Source organism: Ahaetulla prasina, chromosome 4 (genome assembly GCF_028640845.1).
Source record: "Ahaetulla prasina isolate Xishuangbanna chromosome 4, ASM2864084v1, whole genome shotgun sequence".
NCBI lineage: Eukaryota > Metazoa > Chordata > Lepidosauria > Squamata > Colubridae > Ahaetulla > Ahaetulla prasina.
The window spans coordinates 17,680,628-17,704,409 of NC_080542.1; the positions used below are offsets into that span (position 1 = coordinate 17,680,628).

General features: G+C 42.0%; 1 protein-coding gene across 1 annotated transcript; it reads left to right on the plus strand.

Annotated features, from left to right (window-relative positions):
- The first annotated feature begins 75 nt into the window (after positions 1-75).
- On the plus strand, positions 76-20,334 carry LOC131197731 (C-type lectin Cal-like). The gene is made up of 6 exons (XM_058182168.1): positions 76-283; positions 13,823-13,901; positions 14,327-14,418; positions 16,621-16,761; positions 17,624-17,738; positions 20,049-20,334. The coding sequence occupies exons 1-6, from the start codon at positions 278-280 to the stop codon at positions 20,114-20,116; spliced, it is 501 nt and encodes a 166-aa protein (XP_058038151.1). The 5' UTR covers positions 76-277; the 3' UTR covers positions 20,117-20,334.
- The last annotated feature ends 3,448 nt before the right edge of the window (positions 20,335-23,782 follow it).

A 23,782-nucleotide genomic window follows, 5' to 3' on the forward strand; every position in this document is an offset into this window, starting at 1 on the left:
ATACAGAGTAGGGGCTTAGCATAGCTAAGCATAGAGCAGGGATCTCCAACCTTGGCAGCTTTAAGCCTGGCGGGCTTCAACTCCCAAAATTCAGTTGTTAAGTTAGTACCAAAGGCAAATCTGGCTTCCCCATTAACTTTGCTTGTCAGAAGTTCACAAACGGGGATTACACGTGACCCCGGGACACTGCAACCATCATAAATATGAGTCAGTTGCCAACCCTCTGAATTTCGATCACATGATGATGGGGATGCTGCACAGCTTGTAACTGTGAAAAATGGTCGTAAGTCACTTTTTTCAGTGCTGTTGTAACTTTGAACATTTCTTTTTTTATTTATTCCTGCAAATAAGTTCTTTTATTCCCATCTGCGCTTACATTTAAATGTTCCAACATTCTGATAGTCTATTTAGCTATCTCTCTTTCTCCTATCTACAGTATCTATCTGTCTGTCTGTCTGTCTATCTATCTATCTATCTATCTATCTATCTATCTATCTATCTATCTATCTATCTATCTATCTATCTGTCTATCTATTCTCTATGTCTATCTATCTATCTATCTATCTATCTATCTATCTATCTATCTATCTATCTATCTATCTATCTATCTATCTATCTATTATCTATCTATTTATTATCTATCTATCTATCTATCTATCTATCTATCTATCTATCTATCTATCTATCTATCTATCTATCTATCTATCTATCTATCTATCTATCTATCTATCTATCTATCTATCTATCTATCTATTATCTATCTATCTATCTATCTATCTATCTATCTATCTATCTATCTATCTATCTATCTATCTATCTATCTATCTATCTATCTATCTATCTATCTATCTATCTATCTATCTATCTATCTATCTATCTATCTATCTATCTATCTATCTATCTATCTCTTCTACCGTGTTTCCCTGAAAATATGTGTGCACCTAATATAAGCCCTACCATAAAAATAAGCCCCACCCACTCCATCCCACTGTCTGGTTGTAGGAGGTGAGGTGAGGTGTATGCGTAAAAATCAACCAAGGGTGGTTTCACCCGTGGTGTCACCCCTGAGCTATAAATATTCTCCTCTGTTGAGAAGAATATTTATAGAATAGAATAGAATAGAATAGAATAGAACATCATCTTAAAAACTTCCAGTATTGGATTATTCACAATTTCTGGAGGCAAGTTGTTCCACTGCTTAATTGTCAGGAAATTTCTAGTTCTAGTTCTAGTTCTAAGCTGCTTCTCTCCTTGATTAGTTTTCATCAATTGCTTCTTGTCCTACCTCAGGTGGTTTGGAGAATAGCTTGACTCCCTCTTCTTTGTGGCAGCCCCTGAGATATTGGAAGACTGCTATCATGCCTCCCTTAGTCCTTCTTTTTATTAAACTTGACATACCCAGTTCCTGCAACCATTCTTCATATGTTTTAGCCTCTAGTCCCCTAATCATCTTTGTTGCTCTTCTCTGCACTCTTTCTAGAGTCTCAACATCTTTTTTACATCGTGGCGACCAAAATTGAATGCAATATTCCAAGTGTGGCCTTACCAAGGCATTATAAAGTGGCACTAACACTTCACATGATCTTGATTCTATCCCTATAGAATCCCTATAAAACCCTACAGATTCTATCCCTATAGAATCCCTATAGAATATAGTTCAGGAAGATATCAGGAAAATAAAGGTTTTTCCACCCATCTCCAAATATTATCTGTTAATGGAGGTAGGGTAGGATTGTCTTCCAAGTTTCATTTTCTAAAAAAGAAGGGAACATGTTTAAAAACAGCATCAATTGCCTGCCTTTAAAGATAAAAATGTTATCACTGGTTCTTTTGGGAAAAATTCTTCATGAACCCACTGTTTTGTCTCAACTAAGTTAGAAAACTTCCCTATGGGCACCATCTTTTCAGCTGTTCACCCAATGAAGCTCTTCCCCTGGCTGGAAACTTCCCCAGTAGAGGAATTCGATTTTTTTAAACTACAGGTTCTGTGGATGTGACTTAGTGGGTGTGGCTTGGTGGGCATGGCTTGGTGGGCATGGCAGGGGAAGGGTACCATAAAATCCCCATTCCACCCCTCTCCTGGGGGAAGGATATTGCAAAATCTCAATTCCCACCTCATTCGGGATGGCTTGGACCATGATTGCGATGATTCAGCCGAGATGGCAGAGACACGTCTTGTGGAGGTTATTTGGGATGAGTTTGATTCTGTGGCTCTCGAGGACGTGGACAGGCTGCTGGGGAGGTTGCATGCAACTACATGTTTACTGGACCCGTGTCCTTCCTGGTTAGTACTGGCTGCTCAGGAAGTGATGCGAGGCTGGCTCCAGGGGATTATAAATGCTTCTTTGGTTGAAGGGGTTTTCCCTGCTGCCTTGAAAGAGGCGGTGGTGAGACCTCTCCTGAAGAAGCCTTCCCTGGACCCAGCTATTTTGGGAAATTACCGTCCAGTCTCCAACCTTCGCTTTTTAGCGAAGGTTGTAGAGAGTGTGGTTGCATGGCAGCTTCCCCGGCACCTGGATGAAACTGTCTATCTAGACCCGTTCCAGTCCGGCTTCCGACCCGGTTACAGCACGGAGACGGCTTTGGTCGCGTTGGTGGATGACCTCTGGAGGGCTAGGGACAGGGGTTGTTCCTCTGCCCTGGTCCTATTAGATCTCTCAGCGGCTTTTGATACCATCGACCATGGTATCCTGCTGTGTCGGTTGGAGGGATTGGGAGTGGGAGGCACCGTTTATCGGTGGTTCTCCTCCTATCTCTCCGACCGGTCGCAGACTGTGTTGACAGGGGGGCAGATGTCGTCCTCGAGGTGCCTCACTTGTGGGGTACCTCAGGGGTCGATTCTCTCGCCTACCCTGTTCAACATCTATATGAAGCCGCTGGGTGAGGTCATCAGTGGTTTTGGGGTGAGTTATCATCTGTACGCGGATGATACCCAGCTGTACTTTTCCACCCCGGACCACCCCAACAAAGCGGTCGAAGTGTTGTCCCGGTGCCTGCAAGCTGTACGGGTCTGGATGGGGAGAAACAGACTCAAGCTCAATCCCACCAAGACGGAGTGGCTGTGGATGCCGGCACCCCGGTACAGTCAGCTGCATCCGCAGCTGACTGTTGGGGGCGAGTTAGTGGCCCCAAAGGAGGTGGTTTGCAACTTGGGCGTCCCCCTGGATGGACGGCTGTCCTTTGATGAACATCTGGCGGCCGTCTCCAGGAGGGCCTTTTACCAAGTCCGCTTGGTCCGCCAGTTGCGTCCCTTCCTTGACCGGGATGCCTTATGTACAGTCACTCACGCTCTGGTTACGTCTCGGCTGGATTACTGCAATGCTCTCTACATGGGGCTGCCCTTGAGGTGCACCCGGAGGCTGCAGTTAGTCCAGAATGCAGCTGCGCGAGTAGTAATGGGAGCCGCTCGTGGCTCCCACGTAACACCACTGCTCCGCAGTCTGCACTGGCTTCCTGTGGTCTTTGGGTGCGCTTTAAGATTTTGGTTACCACCTTTAAAGCGCTCCATGGCTTAGGACCCGGGTACTTACGAGACCGCCTGCTGCTACCCTATGCCTCCCACCGACCCGTACGCTCTCATAGAGAGGGTCTCCTTAGGGTGCCATCCGCCAAACAATGTCGGCTGGCGGCCCCCAGGAGTAGGGCCTTCTCTGTGGGAGCATCGACGCTCTGGAATGAACTCCCCCCTGGTCTACGTCAAGTGCCTGATCTTCGGACCTTCCGTCGTGAGCTAAAAACATATTTATTCATCCAAGTGGGACTGGCATAAATGGATTGATTTTAAATTGGGTTTTAGTAGTATTTTAAATTTTAAATTCATTTTAATTCTGAGCCATTTAGTAATTTTATATTTTAAATCCGTTTTTAATTGTATATATTTTGTATTTTACTCTGGCTGTACACCGCCTTGAGTCCTTCGGGAGAAGGGCGGTATAAAAATTTAATAAATAAATAAATAAATAAATAAATAAATTCCAGGGGAAGGATACTGCAAAATCTCCATTCCCTCCCCACTCCAGGGGAAGAATATTGCAAAATCTCCATTCCCACCCCATTCCAGGGGAAGAATACTGCAAAATACCCATTCCCTCCCCACTTCAGGGGAAGGATACTGCAAAATCTCCATTCCCTTCCTATCTTTTATATTTGGATTTGGGAGATGTATTTAATTGACTGGGGGCTGATAACTATAAGGTGAATATGCACCTTAAATATATACATTATTTTACCTTAATGATCAGTACATTAATAAATAAATGATAGATTGATCAATCAATGAAGGAGAAGATCTGTAGCTCAGGGTTGAAATGAGGTGTCCTTCGTGTTCTCCGAGCTTGGCTGTTTTCTTGCAGATGCTTCATTACCCAAGCGAGGTAACATCATCAATGCTAGTTATGGACAAGCATTGACGATGTTACCTCATTTGGGTAATGAAAAAGCTGCAAGAGAAGAAGCAAGTTCAGAGAGCACCAAGGACCCATCAGATTGATCACTGGATGGCTAGAGATGGATAGATAGATAGATAGATAGATAGATAGATAGAGATAGGTAGATAGATAGACAGACAGACAGACAGCAGACAGATAGATAGATATGGATGGAGATAGATAGATGGATGGAGATAGGTAGATAGATAGATAGAGATGGATGGAGATAGATAGATAGATAGATAGATATGGATGGAGATAGATAGATAGATAGATAGATAGATATAGATAGATAGATAGATAGATAGATAGATAGATAGAGATGGATAGAGATAGATAGATAGATAGATAGATAGATAGATAGATAGATAGATAGATATATATGGATGGAGATAGATAGATAATAGATAGATATGGATGGATGGATGGATAGATAGATAGATAGATAGGTAGATAGATATAGATTGATATGGATGGAGATAGATAGATATAGATAGATATGGATGGATGGATGGATGGATGGATAGGTAGATAGATAGATAGATATGGATGGATGGATGGACAGATCAACAGATTGACAGATCGACAGACCGACTAAATGATGGACAGACCAACAGACAGACAGACAGTGATGGACGGAGAGAGATGATGGTTAGAGATAAACAGATAAATAGATAGATACAGGTTTGAATATTTTTGAAGAAAAAGAAACAATGCTCCACACTGCAACTTTTGTGTTGCAATCCTTTGGTGCACTAATGTACCAACCAGCTGACATTTGACCTACCTCTTCCGCTTAAGCACAACCAGTCTGTCTCAATCCAGGAAGGAAAATACATCAATAGGCTGCTCTGGAGCAGCAAAGACCATTGTCAAAATGTCATCAGAGGAGATGACATTCAAATCGGTGTCTTCCCATTCTTTGCAACGGTGGCGTCAGATCTCATTTCAAGGAGGAAAAACTCTCACACGCGCTTCCGGGTTTCTTAGGGTTTGGGACTGCCCTATTATTATTTTTTTTGACTTCTGGTTTTGCAAAATCTCTGCTCCTTTTAGAGTTTTAGGCATTTATGTCACAGGAAGAAAAAAATCTAAAAGTACTGTTAATGAAGCTTGTACAAACCATCCCCGCAGGGCTATACTTGATTTGTCGGTTTACTCTCCATTCCACAATTAAAATTTATTTCAGTAAAAAAGAAAAAAAAAGTATTCCAATTTTCCACCACCGCTGCTTGAAGATGCAAGGGAGGAGATTTTATTTATTTATTTATTTATTTATTTGTCAAATACAACAGTATATATAAGTATAAGCATGAACTAATCATACGAATTGGATACAATCAAAGGGAACATTAGGACAGGAACAGTAGGCACGCTGGTGCTCTTATGCACGTCCCTTACAGACCTCTTAGGAATGGGGTGAGGTCAACAGTAGATAGTCTTTGGTTAAAGTTTTGGGGATTTTGGGAAGCCAGGTAGTGCATTCCAGGCATTAACAACTCTGTTACTGAAGTCATATTTTATACAATATTATTATTATTTATTATTATTATTTGAATTTATATCCCGCCCTTCTCTGAAGACTCAGGACGGCTTACACTATGTCAAGCAATAGTCTTCATCCACTTGTATATTATATACAAAGTCAACTTTTATTGCCCCCAACAATCTGGGTCCTCATTTTTTTTTTTATATATAAAAAAGTTTTATTTTTACAATCTTATCAAATAATTCATCCAATGTACAGTTATATACAATTAGTCGGGCCTGCCCAGTCACCACCACCCTTTTTAACCTTCTTCCCTCTTCTACCTTCTTTTACTTTCCAAACCTTCCTCTCCTTCTCTTATCTACCTCCTCTCCTCCCTCCACCCTACACTCTTCTCCCTCTTCTACCCCTCTTCCTTCCTCTTCTCCTCTTTCCTACCTCCTACTCTCTCTTTTTTCCCTCCCCACCGTTCTAAAATGGCAACTGGTCAGACCCGACCCTACATTAATTATATTTATACATCTTCAATAATCCCTGTACATTAACCATCACTCCATCACTAACCTCAACCCCCCAACTCCCCTCCCCCTTTCCCCCCCCCCCCACCCCGACTTCCCAGAACAAAATGCAGGGTATCAAAACTAACAATCATAATCTAAAATAATTCCTAAATTATAATCTCTAGTCTCTCCACGCTTATTCACACTCTCAATTCCCCTCTCCTTCAAAAATATATCTAATACAAATTATTTCCTAAATTTACTCATATGCTATTTGATATTTTTTTATCTGATACTTATTTTGAATATAATCAATCCACATTTTCCATTCTAAAATATATTTTTCTTGTGTATAGTCTTTCAAGTAAGCAGAGATTTTTGCCATTTCTGCCAGATTTGATACTTTAAGAGTCCATTCTTCAATTGTAGGTAATTCTTCTTTCTTCCAATATTGAGCAATCAAAAGTCTTGCGGCTGTTATTAAGTTCAGAATCAATTTAGTCTCTATAGCTGTACAATCCATAATTATTCCTAGTAAAAAGAACTGCGGGGTAAACTTAATCTTCTTTTTCAAAATATTCTGCATGATCCACCATACTTTAATCCAAAATGCTTTAACTTTTTTGCAAGTCCACCATATATGATAATAAGTAGCATCTTCACAATCACATCTCCAGCATTTAGCCTGTACATTAGGATACATACATGACAATTTTTTGGGGTCTAAATGCCATCTATAAAACATCTTATAAAAATTTTCTCTCATATTTTGCGCTTGTGTAAATTTAACATTCCTCACCCAAATTCTTTCCCAAGTTTCCAACATTATTGGTTGCTGAAAATTTTGTGCCCACTTAATCATACAATCCTTAACCAAATCAGTCTCTGAATCTATTTCTACTAATACATTATACAACCTCTTAATATGCTGTTGACCTACCTTATAAAGGATGGAAGGCTGAGTCAACCTTGGGCCTGGTGGGGCTTGAACCTGCAGTAATTGCAAGCAGCTGCTGTTAATAACAGACTGTCTTACCAGTCTGAGCCACCAGAGGCCCCTAGATTGAAGTGGTTCACTTTAAGATCCCCTTGATCTTTTCCAGATGTGGTCTCTGGAAGCTGGTGGCCCCTCAAGCTACACATATAGTCCTTGACCTATAACTATAATTGAGCCCAGAATTACAATCAGAGATGGTTCATACCGGTTCAGGCGAACTGGTAATAGTGACCTGCAGGCTGTCCCGCCCCCCTCCCCCTGCCCATGCGCAATCCCGTCTATATCACTATGTTTTGTGATGTCGCACGCATGTGTCAACGGCGCGAGTGAGCAAATTGCCATGTTGTTTGATGACACATTTATGCGCAGATGGCGCATATGCGCAAATTGCCATGGTTTGTGATGCCGCACACATGCTTGGGTGCTGTGCATATGAGCAAGTGCGGGTGCGCGCACAAGCGCTCACATTTTTGCTAGGCGAACCGGTTGTTACAGTATGAGAAGCTCACCTCTGATTACAATCATAAGTAATGTAGTCCTTAAGTGGTCACCATGTGACTTCACCTGATATTATGACCTTTTTGCAGTGATTGTTAAGTGAATCACCACAACAATTAAATGAATCACAATCGTCAGTAAGTAAATCCCGTGGTTAAGGGGATTTGGTTGGTTTTTGTTGGAAAACAGAAGTAAATTGCAGTTTCTTGCCAAAAATAAATAAATGTTATAAACAATGATTACAGGGCTGTGGGACATTGCAAATGGATCATTGGTGGGTTTCAAAAGTTTTTACTACTAGTTCTGTGGGTGTGGCAGGGGAAGGATATTGCAAAATCTCCATTCTCACCCTACTCTAGGGCCAGCCAGAGGTGGTATTTGCCGGTTTTCTGAACTACTCAAAATTTCCGCTACCGGTTCTCCAGAACCTGTTAGAACCTGCTGAAACCGATCTCTGAAATGGATGTAAATCCAAGCCTTTTTGCTGAACTACAAAATTTGATCCTGTGACCACGCCGGGGGTGGGGGGCATCTGCCTGCTATAAGAATTTTGAATCTGGATTGTCATTCGTCGTGGGGAGGTCCTGGTCTGACTAGGTAGCTCAGGGGCTAAGACACTGAGCTTGTCGATCAGAAAAGTCGGCAGTCTGGCAGTTCTAATCTCTAGTACAGGTCTTCTGCATATGCAGGGGGTTGGACTAGATGATCTCCAAGGTCCCTTCCAAATATGTCACTGTTACTGTCCATCCTAATGTAGGGAGAATCCCCTTTTCTAACATAAGAAAGCCCCCTATTAGCAATGCCCACTGGGCCCCTAGAAGAGAAAAGGCTTCCATGAAGTAAAACCACTCAAGTGGCCGGTCCCTGTGAATGGATATTTAGTTTCACAAACTGGTCCATTCATAAACAAAACACCTTCAGCTATAGCTCCCACAGAAGGGTGGAATTGATCAGATTAAAAAGCCTAGGATCTACATTTCCCAACGCCAGGGCATGATATCTCAGACACAATAGGAGTCAGGCAACAACAATTAGAATATTAAAAGGGCACACTCAAACACAGATTAAAGTACATTTCACAATGAACCTGGGCAGCTAAATCACAAAAACCTAGAACCACATAAAAACACATCCACTCACCAGACTGTTTTGTTAGCTATCCCAGAATTGATTGCTGTGTCACTTCTCTTCTAATTCCTAAATAAACGAAGACCTCCTTTCCAATTGCAGCTTGCCTCCAAATTCATTTCTCCTGCATCTTACTCCTGTCTTGGAACCAGACTGGATTTTATTTCCAACAGTAACTTTGAATAGTTGCTAAGAGATTTGTCATAAGTCAAAGTGTACTTATAAAAGTTAATATAACTGCAAATGCATTTATCAACATAATTTGGGTTATTTTATTTTCCAATATTTTAAATAAGTTTAGATTTTCATTTAGGATAACAGGGCTTTAACTTGGGTTTAACATCTACTTTTCGGTTAAATGACATAGTTAGAAATGCCATTTTACTATAATATTTTCAATGATTATTATTGATTGATTTCTAAATTTTATCAGAAATTTAGAAACAGGTTTCTGAGAATAGTGAACAATAAATACACAGACTCTAACTAAAATCGGCAACGGTAGAGAATAAAGCTAAAATGAATTAAGTTAATGGTAAAAGTGGATTTTTTATTCATTTTTAATTAGTTGCCTTGTGACTAATTGGCTTTGATACGTAGTAACAATAACACTCCCCCCCACACACATTAGTGAATAATCAAACTTCATATAAATCATGTCAGAAATATCACCTAACAAGGATTGATCAATACAAGAGAAATCACACACAATTAAAGAAAGCCATTACCATAAAGTTAAAATAAAATGACTTAAAAAAACAACGTAGCAAGAAAACTGTACTGCCCAATGTGCTAACTTTCTCTATTAAAATGCACTTTAAAAAGGGCATTTAAAAAAAGAAAAAGAATTAGCAATCAAATAGCTATCTGGAATTTATAGTAAGCGAATAAGGGAAACACATTTGTGTAAGTTTTCTTACGATTACTGTTAATTCCATCTAACTGGGACATTTCTAAAAGTTATGTTTTCTGCAATAATTCTTTCCCCATTGAAGCCAAACTGCCCTTTTTGCCCCAAAGCAATACAACAGATTGTTTTCTAACCTTTTCATCTTCCTTTGAGGACCTTCCATTGAGGACCTGTATACTGCACGAATCAAGAAGAGGGCCGTGAAAATATTTGCAGATCCCTCGCATCCTGGACATAAACTGTTTCAACTCCTACCCTCAAAACGACGCTATAGAGCACTGCACACCAGAACAACTAGACACAAGAACAGTTTTTTCCCGAAGGCCATCACTCTGCTAAACAAATAATTCCCTCAACACTGTCAGACTATTTACTGAATCTGCACTACTATTAATCGTTTCATAGCTCCCATCACCAATCTCTTTCCACTTATGACTGTATGACTATAACTTGTTGCTGGCAATCCTTATGATTTATATTGATATATTGATCATCAATTGTGTTGTAAATGTTGTACCTTGATGAACGTATCTTTTCTTTTATGTATACTGAGAGCATATGCACCAAGACAAATTCCTTGTGTGTCCAATCACACTTGGCCAATAAAATTCTATTCTATTCTATTCTATTAACTTTGAATATGCAAAATTGAGGAAAGAAAACCAGAAAACAGAGGTCACGCTTGGGGTTGCACCATGTCTAGCTGGGGTTTATATAACAGCCTCTCAGAAAGCAAAGGAGCAACCGAGAGGGATCCAGCTGAGCTATTCACCACTTCTATCCATCCAGGGAAAGACCACCACGAGGTGAATGGCTGAAGAGTTGATCTATACCAGGGGTCTCCAACCTTGGCAACTTTAAAACTTGTGGACTTCCACTCCCAGCTTTGCTGGCTAAGGAATTCTAGGAGTTGAAGTCCACAAGTCTTAAAGTTGCCAAGGTTGGAGACCCCTGATCTATACGGCTTTTGTTAAGAGGGCTGGTGCAGGATTTTGAGGGTGCTGAAGATCCCTTAGAGATCACTACTAAGAGCAGAGCGGAAAATCTGGGTGAGAAAGGGAAGTTTCTACTAAATTAATTCATGATTGTTGGAAGGAAAATCCACCTGGTTCAGCTCCAATCCGGGAGAAAGGCACTGGAAATAAAATGGAGGATGGAGGCTGATGGGAAAAAAAGGTTCTCTTTATTGATGAAGCAGAACCACCAATTACATGTCCATTCAGAGACAAAAGTTGAGTTTAGAATGGGTAGGTTTTTATACCTTTTTTTGGCTTTGTAGTTGAGTTTCCTGTTCCTGTGGACAAACATGCCCTTTGATATTCTGTTGGCTGTTCTCAGATTCCTATTGGGTCATGGCTGGCTCTATAGGCAAAAGGGGAAATGTAAATCCTAGGTACTTGTCTGAGCTAATCCTCTCAACCCTTTTGGCTTCCTAATTGCTTATCTGGAGTTTCCTGACTGACCCAGTCTTTCTGAATGGATTACCAAATCTACATTTCTAGTTGGCCTCCTCAGTTTCTGCTTGGGGAAGGAAAACTGGGGCTGGTTTCTGCCTTCCTTAGGGTTTTTTTTGTTCTTCTTTAGGGGAAATATATATTGCCTTTTTAATATTTCCCAAAATATTTCATTCTTTGGCAGGGGAGGGGGGGCTTCCTACATGATTAAATAATTGTATCTTTATAACAGCTTGGATGCAGTGTAAGTAAGGCAGAGATGGCGAACCTATGACATGCGTGCCAGAAGTGGCACGCAGAACTAATTTTCCGGCTATGCAAGCTGTTGCCCAACTCACCTGCAGCTGTGCATGCACGCACGCCCCAGCTAGTGTTCAGGCCTGTGGTGCAAATGTGCACAATTCAGGGGACCCAGCTGGTCTTTGGAGCTCTCCTGTGCATGCGCACAAGAGTATTGGCGCACAGTGCACACATGAACAGATGGTGTTCATGCGCATGCATTGTGTGTGCGCAAAAACCACGTGCATGCACAGATGTGATTGCGTGTGCAGCACATGGGGAGCCGCACAAAACCTGTGCGCATGTGCAGATGGTGCAATTGCGTGTGCAGCACAGTGGGACGCGCATACAAAAACTGCGCATATGCAGATGTTGTGGTTGTGCACGCAGCACTCAGTGGGGCACGTGAGAAAGCTGTGTGCATGCACAGTTGGTGTAGTTGCATGCACAGCACATGGGTAGGAGCTGCACATTTGTGCGGATGGCACGCGCTCGCTTTTTTTACTTGGTGAGTAAAATGTTTGCCACCACTGAAGTAAGGTGTAAGTAAAGTTGTAAGTAAGTAAGTAAGGGATGCGATGGCTCAGTGGCTAAGATGCTGAGCTTGTCGATCAAAAAGTCGGCAGTTCAGTGGTTTGAATCCCTAGTGTTGTGTAACGGAGTGAACTCCCGTTACTTGTCCCAGCTTCTGCCAACCTAGCAGTTCGAAAGCACATAAAAAAATGCAAGTGGAAAAATAGGGACCACCTTTGGTGGGAAGGTAACAGCGTTCCATAAGCTTTTGGCATTTAGTCATACTGGCCACATGACCACGGAGACATCTTTGGACAGTGCTGGCGCTTTGGCTTTGAAATGGAGATGAGCACTGCCCCCTAGAGTCGGGAACGACTAGCACATATGTGTGAAGGGAACCTTTAACTTTACCTTTAACAGCTTGGAAGAAGTTACTATTGATTTTGGGCAGGGGGATTTTTCTTTTATCCTGATTTCCAAACTAGCTTACAGCACTGGATCCCCCCTAATGGTCCCTCATACACGTCCTAACTTATTCTAATCTTGTTTAGCATTTAAGATCAAGGTGGATTAGAATTAATAAGAATTCCAATAGATGCAGAAATTCATAAATTTGTTGCAGTGCATTTGTTGACCTTTTTTGCAGGTTTGAAATCTGACCATGATAACTGGTGATTTGGATAACAAATATGAAACTATGGCCTTCCCTATTCACCCAGTTTCAGTATACCTCTAACATCGTAATGTGTGAAACACACGGATCATGTGTGAAACACATGGATTGTTGTGGCCTGCCAGAGGCCAGCAGAGATTCAGACAGTGAGGAGGTTGGGGAGGAACATGGGCCAGTCCTAGAGTCTGGGGAAGGCTCTGATGAGGGCTCTGCTTTGGAGGCAGAGAGGGGGCCAGGGTTGTATGCCAGTTTATCAGCTGCCTTCAGAGTCAGACATCACTGAGGCAGATTAATAGCTGGAGCCTGTTCCCAGTGTGTGGATGTGCAGAGCTGCCAGACGAAGGGAATAGCTAAAGAACAAGGGTTGACTTGGGAGTAAGGCCACAGGTGGATGATGAATGGCCCCTCCCAGAGGGAATAAAAGAGGAGTGAATGGGGAGTGGAGTTTGCAGGAGACAATTAGTTCACTTAATTGGTTCGTGACTCCTTGTCAAGTTTTGAAGATATTGGCCCGGCAGCTCTCCAAGCAAGAGAAGGTCTGTGACTGTAAATTCTCCCTTGAAAGACTTTGCTGGATGTGAATGAGAATAATTCACAGTAACTTAATAAAAAGGGGTTTTTGTCGGGACAAGGAGTCTGCTTCATGCTCTTGGGAAGCCTAGGTCAGAACAATAGTAATGAAATCCTTTAAAATTCTTTATTATGACCAATGACCAGGAAAGTCACATTTTTGGCGTGGGAATTTTATGATTGCTTTCCCACGATATAATATGTCCACTTACATTTGCAGCAAGCCCTAGTTTGCAAATTGGTAAGAGTAGAAAACAAGTTAAGTTTTTCCTATCTGTTCCAACCAAATGGAGCACAGAGTTCACCTCTCCTGTAGTTTTCCTTTTTGCAACATGATATTAGATGAATGTTGTTCATGAACTTACTGGTGTTTCCTCCTTGCAGGTTAACCAAAATATGGGTCTCTTCACTTACTTCAGCCTTGGTTTCCTTGGACTCCTGATTGCCAATCCTTTCTTGGAAGGTAAGTCTCTGAAGCAGGGGTGAAATCCAGCACATTCTGACAGGTTCTGCAGGACTGGCAAGGAAATTCTGAGCAGTTCGGAGAACTGGCAGCAGAAATTTTGAGTAGTTAGGAAAATAGGCAAATACCACTTCTGGCTGACCCCAGAGTGGGGAGGGAATGGGGATTTTGTAGTATCCTTCCCCCGCCATGCCCACCAAGCCAGACATGCACACCAAGCCATAGAAGATTAAAAAAAAATTGGATTTGACCACTGCTCTGAAGGCAATTCAATTTTGTATTCAGGGCAAATAAATTGGATGGTGATCTGTAGACATTTCCACACTATCTGTATGATCAAATAGAATTTCCTTTCTTTAAGAGAGGGCAATAAAAAAAATAACTAATTCAATGCCTATTTTGTCTATCCTTGTGTCTCTCTGCAGCTGAAGCTGACACCTGTGCCAAGGAATGGCTGCAAAATCAGGGTAACTGTTATGCTTATTTTGATCATAAATTGACCTGGCAAGAAGCTGAGGTAAGAAAGATGTCTCATCAATGCCGATTGATATGATATATAATACATACATTTAGATTTAGCTGTGTTTTCCTCTTATTCAGTCACTAGTGCAGAGCAAAGAACTCCAATGTTGATCATGTACATCAGAGGTCTCCAACCTTGGCAACTTTAAGACTAGTGGACTTCAACTCCCAGAATTCCTCAGCCAGCTTTGCTTTTAAAAGGTAAGAGTTGGGAGTTGAAGTTCACAAGTCTTAAAGTTGCCAAGGTTGGAGATCCCTGATATACATCATTGGTGAATGAGCTGTGAGCCATGAGCCACCTGTTTGTCTCTAAGACTTCATTGTGACTTCCACAGGTTTTTAATTGGGTTAATGGAAGAATTTTACAGTTCCCTCCTTCAGGTTTTCCAAATGGTTGGAGATGTTAAGGACATGATGCTATGGAAAGGGGATGAACCAGTGGTGAAATCTGAACTGGTTTACTACTGATTCTCTGGCTGCGCATGTGCGCTGCATGTGCGCATGCAGAGTGCAAACTACGCACCAAATGCAAGGTGCATGCACAGTGCATGCCGAAAGGAGGCATGGGGTAAGTCGAACAGCGCGCAAGGGTGAGTGTGATCAGAAAAATGGCTCTGATGATCGCGCGGCTCAGCTGTGATTGTCAGAGCCTTTTTTTTAACCTTTTAAAAGCATTTTTATAACCTATTCAGCCAAATAGGTTGTAAAAAATGCTTTTAAAAGTAAAAAAAAGAGGCTCTGACGATCAGACAGCTCAGCGGGAATCATCAGAGCCTTTTTTTTACCTTTTAAAAGCATTTTTTAAAAGAAGCGGCAAGCGGGGAAGCGGGTGATCGGGCAGTGGGTGGGCATGGGGGGGGGGGGGAGGAATTTTTGCTACCGGTTCTCTGAACCAACCACCACCATCGCTACCAGATGAGCCGATCCGGTCTGAACTGGGAGCATTTCACCCCTGGGATGAACAGAGGGGGAAATTGAGAAAACATAACTTGGCTATTTTCTCTCCAACACTCCATGTTCAAACAAGAATGCTTGGCCACTCTTCCTTTCATCTGGCAACAGAAGTGTCCATGACAAGAATTCAAAAAATGTTAAGATGGTGGCTGCAAGAATGACCTATAAGCTCTGTCTCTTTTTATATACATGATCAACATTTGAGTTGGACAATTGGACAATTTAGCTGCCAAATTAATTAATTAATTTTTTTAAAAAATCTGTCTGCGAATGTACCTGTTTTGAAACGAAATGCAATGAAAATAAAAGAATGTAATTTATTAGCGAGCTTGCAAAGTTTTCCCCTCAGGAATTTCCCCCCATTTTCCTTCCAAAAAACTAAGCTGTGTTTTATACTCTGGTGTGTCTTATAGTCCGAAAAATATGGTAATCTGAAAAGGGAAATGTAATGAGGATCATCAACTAAAAACTTAACCTTATGGGGAAAGATTGAAGGAAATATCATATTTAACCTTTAGACAAGAAGACTGGAGGGCAGAATTCTTCAAATAACTGAACCACACAGAAGACACTAAGAGGTGTTTACTCTCACTTCAGAGTGTTAACTGGATTTGAAGGCGCATTCCAATTCAATGTTAGGACAAACTTCCTAACAAAGCAGTTAGACATGAGTGCCCATGGCTCAGACCTAAAAAGATGGTGGATTCTGTTTAATTGAGTGATTCTGATTGACAGCCCTCTTTCAGGGTTGTATTCATTTTGATTCTTGCATTGACAAGTTGGACTTTATGGCATCAGGGCAGTGGTGAAATCCAAATTTTTTTATTACCGGTTTTGTGGGCGTGGCTTGGTGGGCATGGCAGGGGAAGGATATTGCAAAATCTCCATTCCCGCCCAACTCTGGGGCCAGCCAGAGGTAGTATTTGCTGGTTCTCCGAACTACTCAAAATTTCTGCTGTCAGTTCTCCGAACTGCTCAAAATTTCCGCTACCGGTTCTCCAGAACCTGTCAGAACCTGCTGGATTTCACTCCTGCTTCAGGGATAACAATTCCTCTGACAAACATAATACAATAACAGTATTGTACAATCCACTAACACACATTCTTCAGTGTAGACTTTTTACTATACTGTAGATATTAAAACAGCACAAACATAAACTGATAGGCTTCTGCTATATCCCAACGTTGCGTATGAAAGCTTATCAAGTGGATTATCTGCTTTTCTCTTCCTCTAAACTCTAAGATTGAGTGCCAGAGCTATGGCTGTGGAGCTCATCTCGCCTCTATCCTCACCAAAGCTGAGACTCTTCTAGTGGCTGAGCATATCTCCACTTACCAACAGGAGTTAGGCAACGTCTGGATTGGTCTTCATGATGTCCGCCAGGTGAGCCTCTCTTGCCCCATTTTGAATATTGGGTGACTGTACCATTCTGACTTTTCTCAATCATTTCCTCGATTAAATCCCAATAATTTATCAAAATAAATTGTAGTGGCTCAGGGGCTAGGACATTGAGCTTGTCGATCGAAAGGTCGGCAGCTCAGCGGTTCGAATCCCTAGTGCTGCCATGTAACGGGGTGAGCTCCCGTTACTTGTCCCAGCTTCTGCCAACCTAGCAGTTTCGAAAGCACGTAAAAATGCAAGTAGAAAAAATAGGGATCACCTTTGGTGGGAAGGTAACAGTGTTTCGTGCACCTTTGGTGTTGAATCATGCCGGCCTCATGACCACGGAGACGTCTTTGGACAGCGCTGGGTCTTCGGCTTTGAAATGGAGATGAGCACCACCCCCTAGAGTCGGCAACGACTAGCACGTATGTGTGAGGGGAACCTTTACCTTTACCTTTATAACTGGCATGCAAGAGGAGAAAATAACAGAGGCATAGAAATAGTTTACCTCAGTAGACAATAACTATGATAACATTGATGCTTTCGTGTTGGCAATGGTAGTGACTAAGCGTCATTGAGAAAGTCTGGCAATAAGAGGAAAATAAATGAGTTTTTTTTTTAAAAAAGTGGTCATTTCTTAAATCAAATGATCTTTTGCAAGGTGCTTTGGATATTACAAAGTTAACTACTACAGCAGTTGTAGAGACCACTAATCTATTCACCATAGTCACTGCATAGGTGTTGCTTATAATCAACCATTATTTGTAACCAATCTTTGTAGCTTTCCTGATCATAATCAGTGGAATCAAAGAATCTGTTTACTTCCTTGTCCCTCTCATTCACTCTGTCTTTGTTTCAATAGACTGGAAGGTTGAGGTGGGCTGATGAGTCAATTTACAACTACAAGGCCTGGATGAAAGGTCAACCAGACAATTATGGTAACGCTGAGCACTGTGTGGAGCTGCGACTTTCTACAGGTAGGCCAATGATTCTCATGGTTCAAAAATAAAGAGACATTTGACAATCTAAGCTGCTCACTGAATTTCCTGATGGTTAAGCTCATCATAGTTCTCATCCAAATTCAAAAACTTAGTTTTGCCTTAGCAGTTTTGTAAATAAGGTGTCACTTGGAGATGTCTTACAAGTTAATGGACCATTGCTCAGATTTATGAGATAGTTTCATCTTACACTTTTTTTTTTGCTCAGTATTGTGGCTACCAAGTTAAAACCAAAAAAGGTCTTTTTCTTTCTTCTCTCAAAAATTTGCATAGCTGTATTTGTGATACATGTTGGTGGGAATTTTCTAGTTCATTGACAAAAACAATTACCCTGAGTTGGTGGAATGGGACAATTCACCACAACCTACTCACTGCAGCCAACTCGCCATTGCCAACTTTCCTGAGCCAAATCGCAATGGCCAACTCACCATAGTCAACTTTCATGGGACAAATTAAACTGAGCAACTCAATTTAATTATTTAAAATAATTAAAACATTATTTTAATTTTTGTCATTCCCATCTCATTTTGTCCCTCCTTTTGCATGCTTTCTTTAATGATTCAATTCCACCATTTCTTCGAGACAATTCTTATCCCGCAGAGAGTTGGCCACAGTGAATTGACCTAGACCCATGGATTGGACAAAGTATTTTGCAGAAGATGTTTTAGGCAACCTAGTGAATATTCAAGGAAGTACAGTATTTCTAAATGTTCCAAATGGTTACCCATTTCAAGGACATCTCATCCATATACCTTCAAAAATGAATGTCTAGGGCAGAAATGACGTGGTAGCTCAGTGGCTAAGACACTGAGGTTGTCGATCAAAAGGTCGACAGTTCAGTGGTTCGAATCCCTAGTGCCGCATAATGGGTTGAGCGCCCGTTACATGTCACAGCTTCTGCCAACCTGGCAGTTCAAAAATACATAAAAAATGCAAGTAGATACATCAAATAATATTACAAATATCCAATATATCAATTGTAATAATTAAAATCTTCACTTTACCTTGCTTATATCAAATAACATTATTAAAATTACACCTATAACTTATCCAAAATATATCTATTATAACAATTAAATTCTAATTAGCCATATAACAACATTAATAATGTTATTTGATATAAGCAAGGTAAAGTGAAGATTTTAATTATTATAATTGATATATTGTGGAGATAATATAGGATTAACAATAATATTTGTAATATTATTTGATGTATGTAAATGATATCAAAGATGTGAAAAGATGGACTATTGTTTACCCTTGAAGGTTGGATAGAAAAATTTAAGAAATTAAGTTGGAAATATGAACTATTTTTGAGAGACTGCTTAAGGAAGAAAGACATTTTAGAAGAACCCTTGGTGAATATTGGAAGATGGAACGTTGTTTTGATATTGATTGATGAAGGTTGGATATTAAAAACTATGTACTTTATTCAAGAACAAACACTAACTCAATCGGAAATTTCTGAGAACTCTAGGAGTGGAATGGTCTGATATATAATGGATTGGAAGAAATGTATTTTCTTTGTTTCTGGAAGGGGAGTTGAGGTTTTAAGGAGTGACTATGGATTATGATTTGTGTTATATTTTAATTTTTGTTGTTAGTTTTATACCCTGTATTCGGTTCTGGGAAGTCCCGGGGGGTGGGGGGAGGAAGGGGAAGGGAGGGGGAGGGGGATGGTCAATGTACAAAGATGATCGAAGACGTATAATTAATGTAAGATTGGAGCTGCCTGGCTACCACTTCAGAATGATGGGAAAGAAGGAAGTAGAAGAGAGAAGGAGGTAGGAAAGAGAAGAGGAGGAAGAGGAAAGGAAGGAAGAGGGATAGAAGAGGGAGAAGAAAGGAGTAGGGAGGAAGGAGGAGAGGATGTAGATAAGAGAGGGGGAGGATGGTTGTGGAAAGTAGAAGAAGGTAGAGAAGGGAAGAGAGTTAAAGGAAGGGGGTGGTGACCGGGCAGGTCCGATTAATTGTATATGATGGTACATTAAATGTGTTATTGGATATGAATGTTAAAATAAAACTTTTTTAATAAAAAAAACAAAACGCAAGTAGAAAAATAGGGACCACCTTTGGTGGGAAGGTAACAGCGTTCCATGTGCCTTTGGCATTCAGTCATGCTGGCCACATGACCACGGAGATGTCTTCGGACAGCGCTGGCTCTTCAGCTTTGAAACAGAGATGAGCACCGCCCCCTAGAGTCGGGAATGACTAGCACATATGTGCGAGGGGAACCTTTACGTTTACCTTAGGGCAGAAATATGAGACATCTTGTCTTTTGTTTTTTAGGTTTCAAAGAATGGAATGATTCCCCATGCCAGAACCTCAATGCTTACATCTGCAAGCGTGAGCTGTAGAGATGTCTGTACCCACTGCTTGTGGAGATGCCATTGGAATGGATGATGATAAACCAGGATACTTTGTGGATGCCTCTTTTATGCCATTCATTACCACCCTCCACCCTATTGGATGGAAGCCCAGCTCTTATCTATCCGCTTTCAAAATCCTCCCTCGGAAGAGATGACTTGGATATATCCTTCTTCTTGTTACTCTTATCAGCCACAGTGTCATGCAAATAAACACATTCTAATGCTTATATAATTCTTGCTGTATTGTTCTCTTTATTGAACGAGAGGGGACGACTGCTTTGAATTCAAATGCTTCAATTGAGTCTGTTCACTCAGAATGTGAGGGAAAGTAGGCAGGCTCAAAGAGAAAATGGGTGGAGTCAAAGTGGCAGTTCCTGTGGCAAGGTCAACATGGATAAGATGGCTGTCAGGGCATCCTGTTTGAAGCCATGCTATCTTGTATTTCTTTTGACTCCTCCCGAGGTCCTAACTAACAAAATGAAATTCAGGATAGAGAAAAGTAAAGAAACATTGACTAGTATATATGTATGATTTCAATGAAGAGACAGTTGGAACCTGAAGAAATGTGGAAATGACCTAAACGGTGGATGGAAAAGAAAATAATGCCCAAGAGGGCATCAATGAAATTCAAAATGACCTCAATGAAATGTGATGAAAGTAATAGAATGTACTTAAACATGCAACTATTCCCAGCTTGATAACAGTATTAGTGAAAGAGTCTTGAAACAGCTGAGTATACAAACAGAATATAATCAGTAGTCTGATGTGGTCAGGAAAAAATAGGCATCATCATTTTAGGTTTTAACAACAGAAGCATCCTTTCCAAATAATGACAAATTCTTGTCCCTTTTTATTCCGCTTTGATCAAATCCTGTATTAACTACTAGGTTCCTGTCCTGAGTATCACTTTTTAAGAACGACTTAGACAGGCTTGATTCAGGAAATTAGCTTCAATCAGACTTTTGTGAAATTTTCCCTTCTGAGTTTGAGTGATAGGCCTCAACTGGAAAGAGACATATCTACTCTGAATTTTTGACATTCTTCACTCATTCTTTTAATTCTAGCTAGCTTTCTGGTTTCCACCCATGGATAAATCAATTGTTTCTTTGGAAATGAATGTTCTGCATTAAGGGTTCAATGCTTCCTGAAAATGTACACCCTCTGTGTATATATACTTACCACTGCTGGTCAGCAGTGAGAGATTCTAGATAATTGAGCTGGAGATAAAAACTGTCATTGTTAAGTTTGGGTATTGACGAGGCAGGAGACCAGGTTAGTGACAACAGCTCTTTAATATAGTGTGACCCAGCAAAACTCTGGAGAAAAACCTCTCCTTATATACACTTCAGCCAGAGGCTGCATCCAATCAGAAGCGAGATACTTCCCGCCTAAAACTCCCGCCAAAACTTACAGTAATACATTACACTCCTTCCCTCCCAGAAGGCACTTTGCCAATATTTACATATTACTTCTCTACGTAGTCCCGCAGGTACGTGGGGCGTCTCCTGACTCTCCCGGACCTGCGCACTTCACTTTCTGGAGTTGAGTCGAGCTTGCCGGAGGGACTTTTCGTTCCTCTGAGCTCCTCCTCCCGCCATCCGCCCTGGATTATTCGCCGGCTCGGACCTGCTGTCCTCTAGAGGGACCGGAGGGTGTCGCTGGACCTCGCCTGACTCAGATAAGTCTCTGTTTGGTTCTACGCTTTCTGTTTGTTCTCGGCACCAGTCAGCTGTGGGGTTAATTAAATCATAGTCAGGGCTGGTCTCGCCTAATTCTGCCTTATCGCTCAATCTGTTTCTTAATTGATCTATGTGGCGCCCAAACTCTGCCATCGTCTATTTCCACTAGATAAGATTTGGGGCCCGCTTTGTCTATGACTATCCCCTCTTCCAGCTTGGGCCGTCGCTGTAATTATGTGCCCACACTGAGTCTCCTATGTTTAATTCCCGGATTCTATCTGGTTTTGTTTTGAACCCGCCTGCACGTAGTTCGGTGTAGCCGGTCTAGTGGGCACCGTAGCTTCCGCCCATTAATAGCTCGGCTGGGCTGCGGCCGGTGGCCACACAGGGGTCCTGTGTTGGACGGTTAGAATGCGTCGATTTGTGCCTGCCAATCGCCGGGCCGCTTCGTGATAGCGCTTCTTCGCACTCCGAACAAAACGCTCAGCAAGGCCGCTCGACGCAGGGTGGAACGGCGCTGAGAGGGCATGTCGGATGCCCTCTTCAGCCAGGTACCCTTCAAATAATGCTGCGTGAACTGTGGGCGTTATCGGACACGAGGGTGTCCGGTAGCCCGTGCGTGGCGAAAAGGTGTTTTAGTGCTGAGATGACAGCTCCGCGGTTGTGGATTTCATTAGATGATCTCCAGCCATTTGGAGAATGCATCCACCACAATTAGAAATGTTTGGCCGTGGAAGGGCCGGCAAAATCAATGTGTATGCGGGACCAAGGGCCTTGGGGTTTCTCCCACTCCAACACTGGGGCCGAGGTGGTAGTGGTCTGGATTCCTGACATACCTGGCATCGGCCAACCCTGTCACTGATTTCCTGTCCATTAGGGGCCACCAGACATAGCTCCTGGCTAGCCCTTCATCCTTACAATTCCTGGGTGACCTCATGCAGTAGTTCCAGGACTTTTTCTCAGCTTCTCTGGAACTACCACCCTATCCCCCAGAGCAGGCACCCCTTGCACAGACAATTTCTTTTCTTTACAAACTCTAAACGGTCACCCGGCGCAGCGGCCATCCCTTGAACCCAACCGATTACAGTTCTTAAAACAATGTCCCGGTAGGAGGCCCGAGCCACTTCCTGCGATGTGACTGGGCCAGAGTCCCAAGAGTCAATTAGTAGAACGGGGTGCCCGGAGTAGGGTCCTCGATTTCCGGCAATGGGCATCTGCTCAATGCGTCCGCATGCCCCAGCTCTTTCCAGGTCGATGCTGCAGTTTGTAAGAGTAGGCGGCCAAAAAATAGTCCATCTGGTCAGCCGGGTGATAGTGCCACTGGCGCATGTCGCCAGCCAGTAATCCCAATAGCGGTCTGTGGTCAGTGATAATTTCAAAGTCTCCCAAAACGTATTCGTGAAATTTTTCACCCTGACACTATTGAGAGCCTCCTATCTAGCTGGCTGTAATTCCTCTCAGCCGGGACATCGTCGTGAATAGAACGCTATAGGGGCTTCAGTGCCGCTTTGGGAGTCTGTGGCTAAGTACAGCTCCTACTCCATAGGGGACGATCACAAACCAATACTAACGGCAGTCTGTTGTTGTATTGTATTAACAGGCTATCGCTTGATAGCAAACTTTTACTGCCTCAAATGCCCTATTCTCTGACTTCCCCACGACCAAGCAGTGTTTTTCCAAGCAACTTTATGCAGCGGTTCAGCAACGTTGCCTTGTCTTTTAAAAACACGGCGTAAAAGTTTACCAGACCCAGGAAAGCCTGGAGTTCTGTCTTGTTTTTGGGTGCTGGGGCTCTTTATCGCCTTGACTTTGCTCTCAGTGGGTGAATCCTTTTGTCTATTCTATAGCCCAAAAATTCAACAGATTCGACCCCTATCTGACACTTGCTTGCTTTGACTTTTAATCCTGCCGACCTAAAAATGGCCAAAACTTTCCTTAATCGCTTCCCCAGTTCTCTTAAATCTTCCCCTGATAC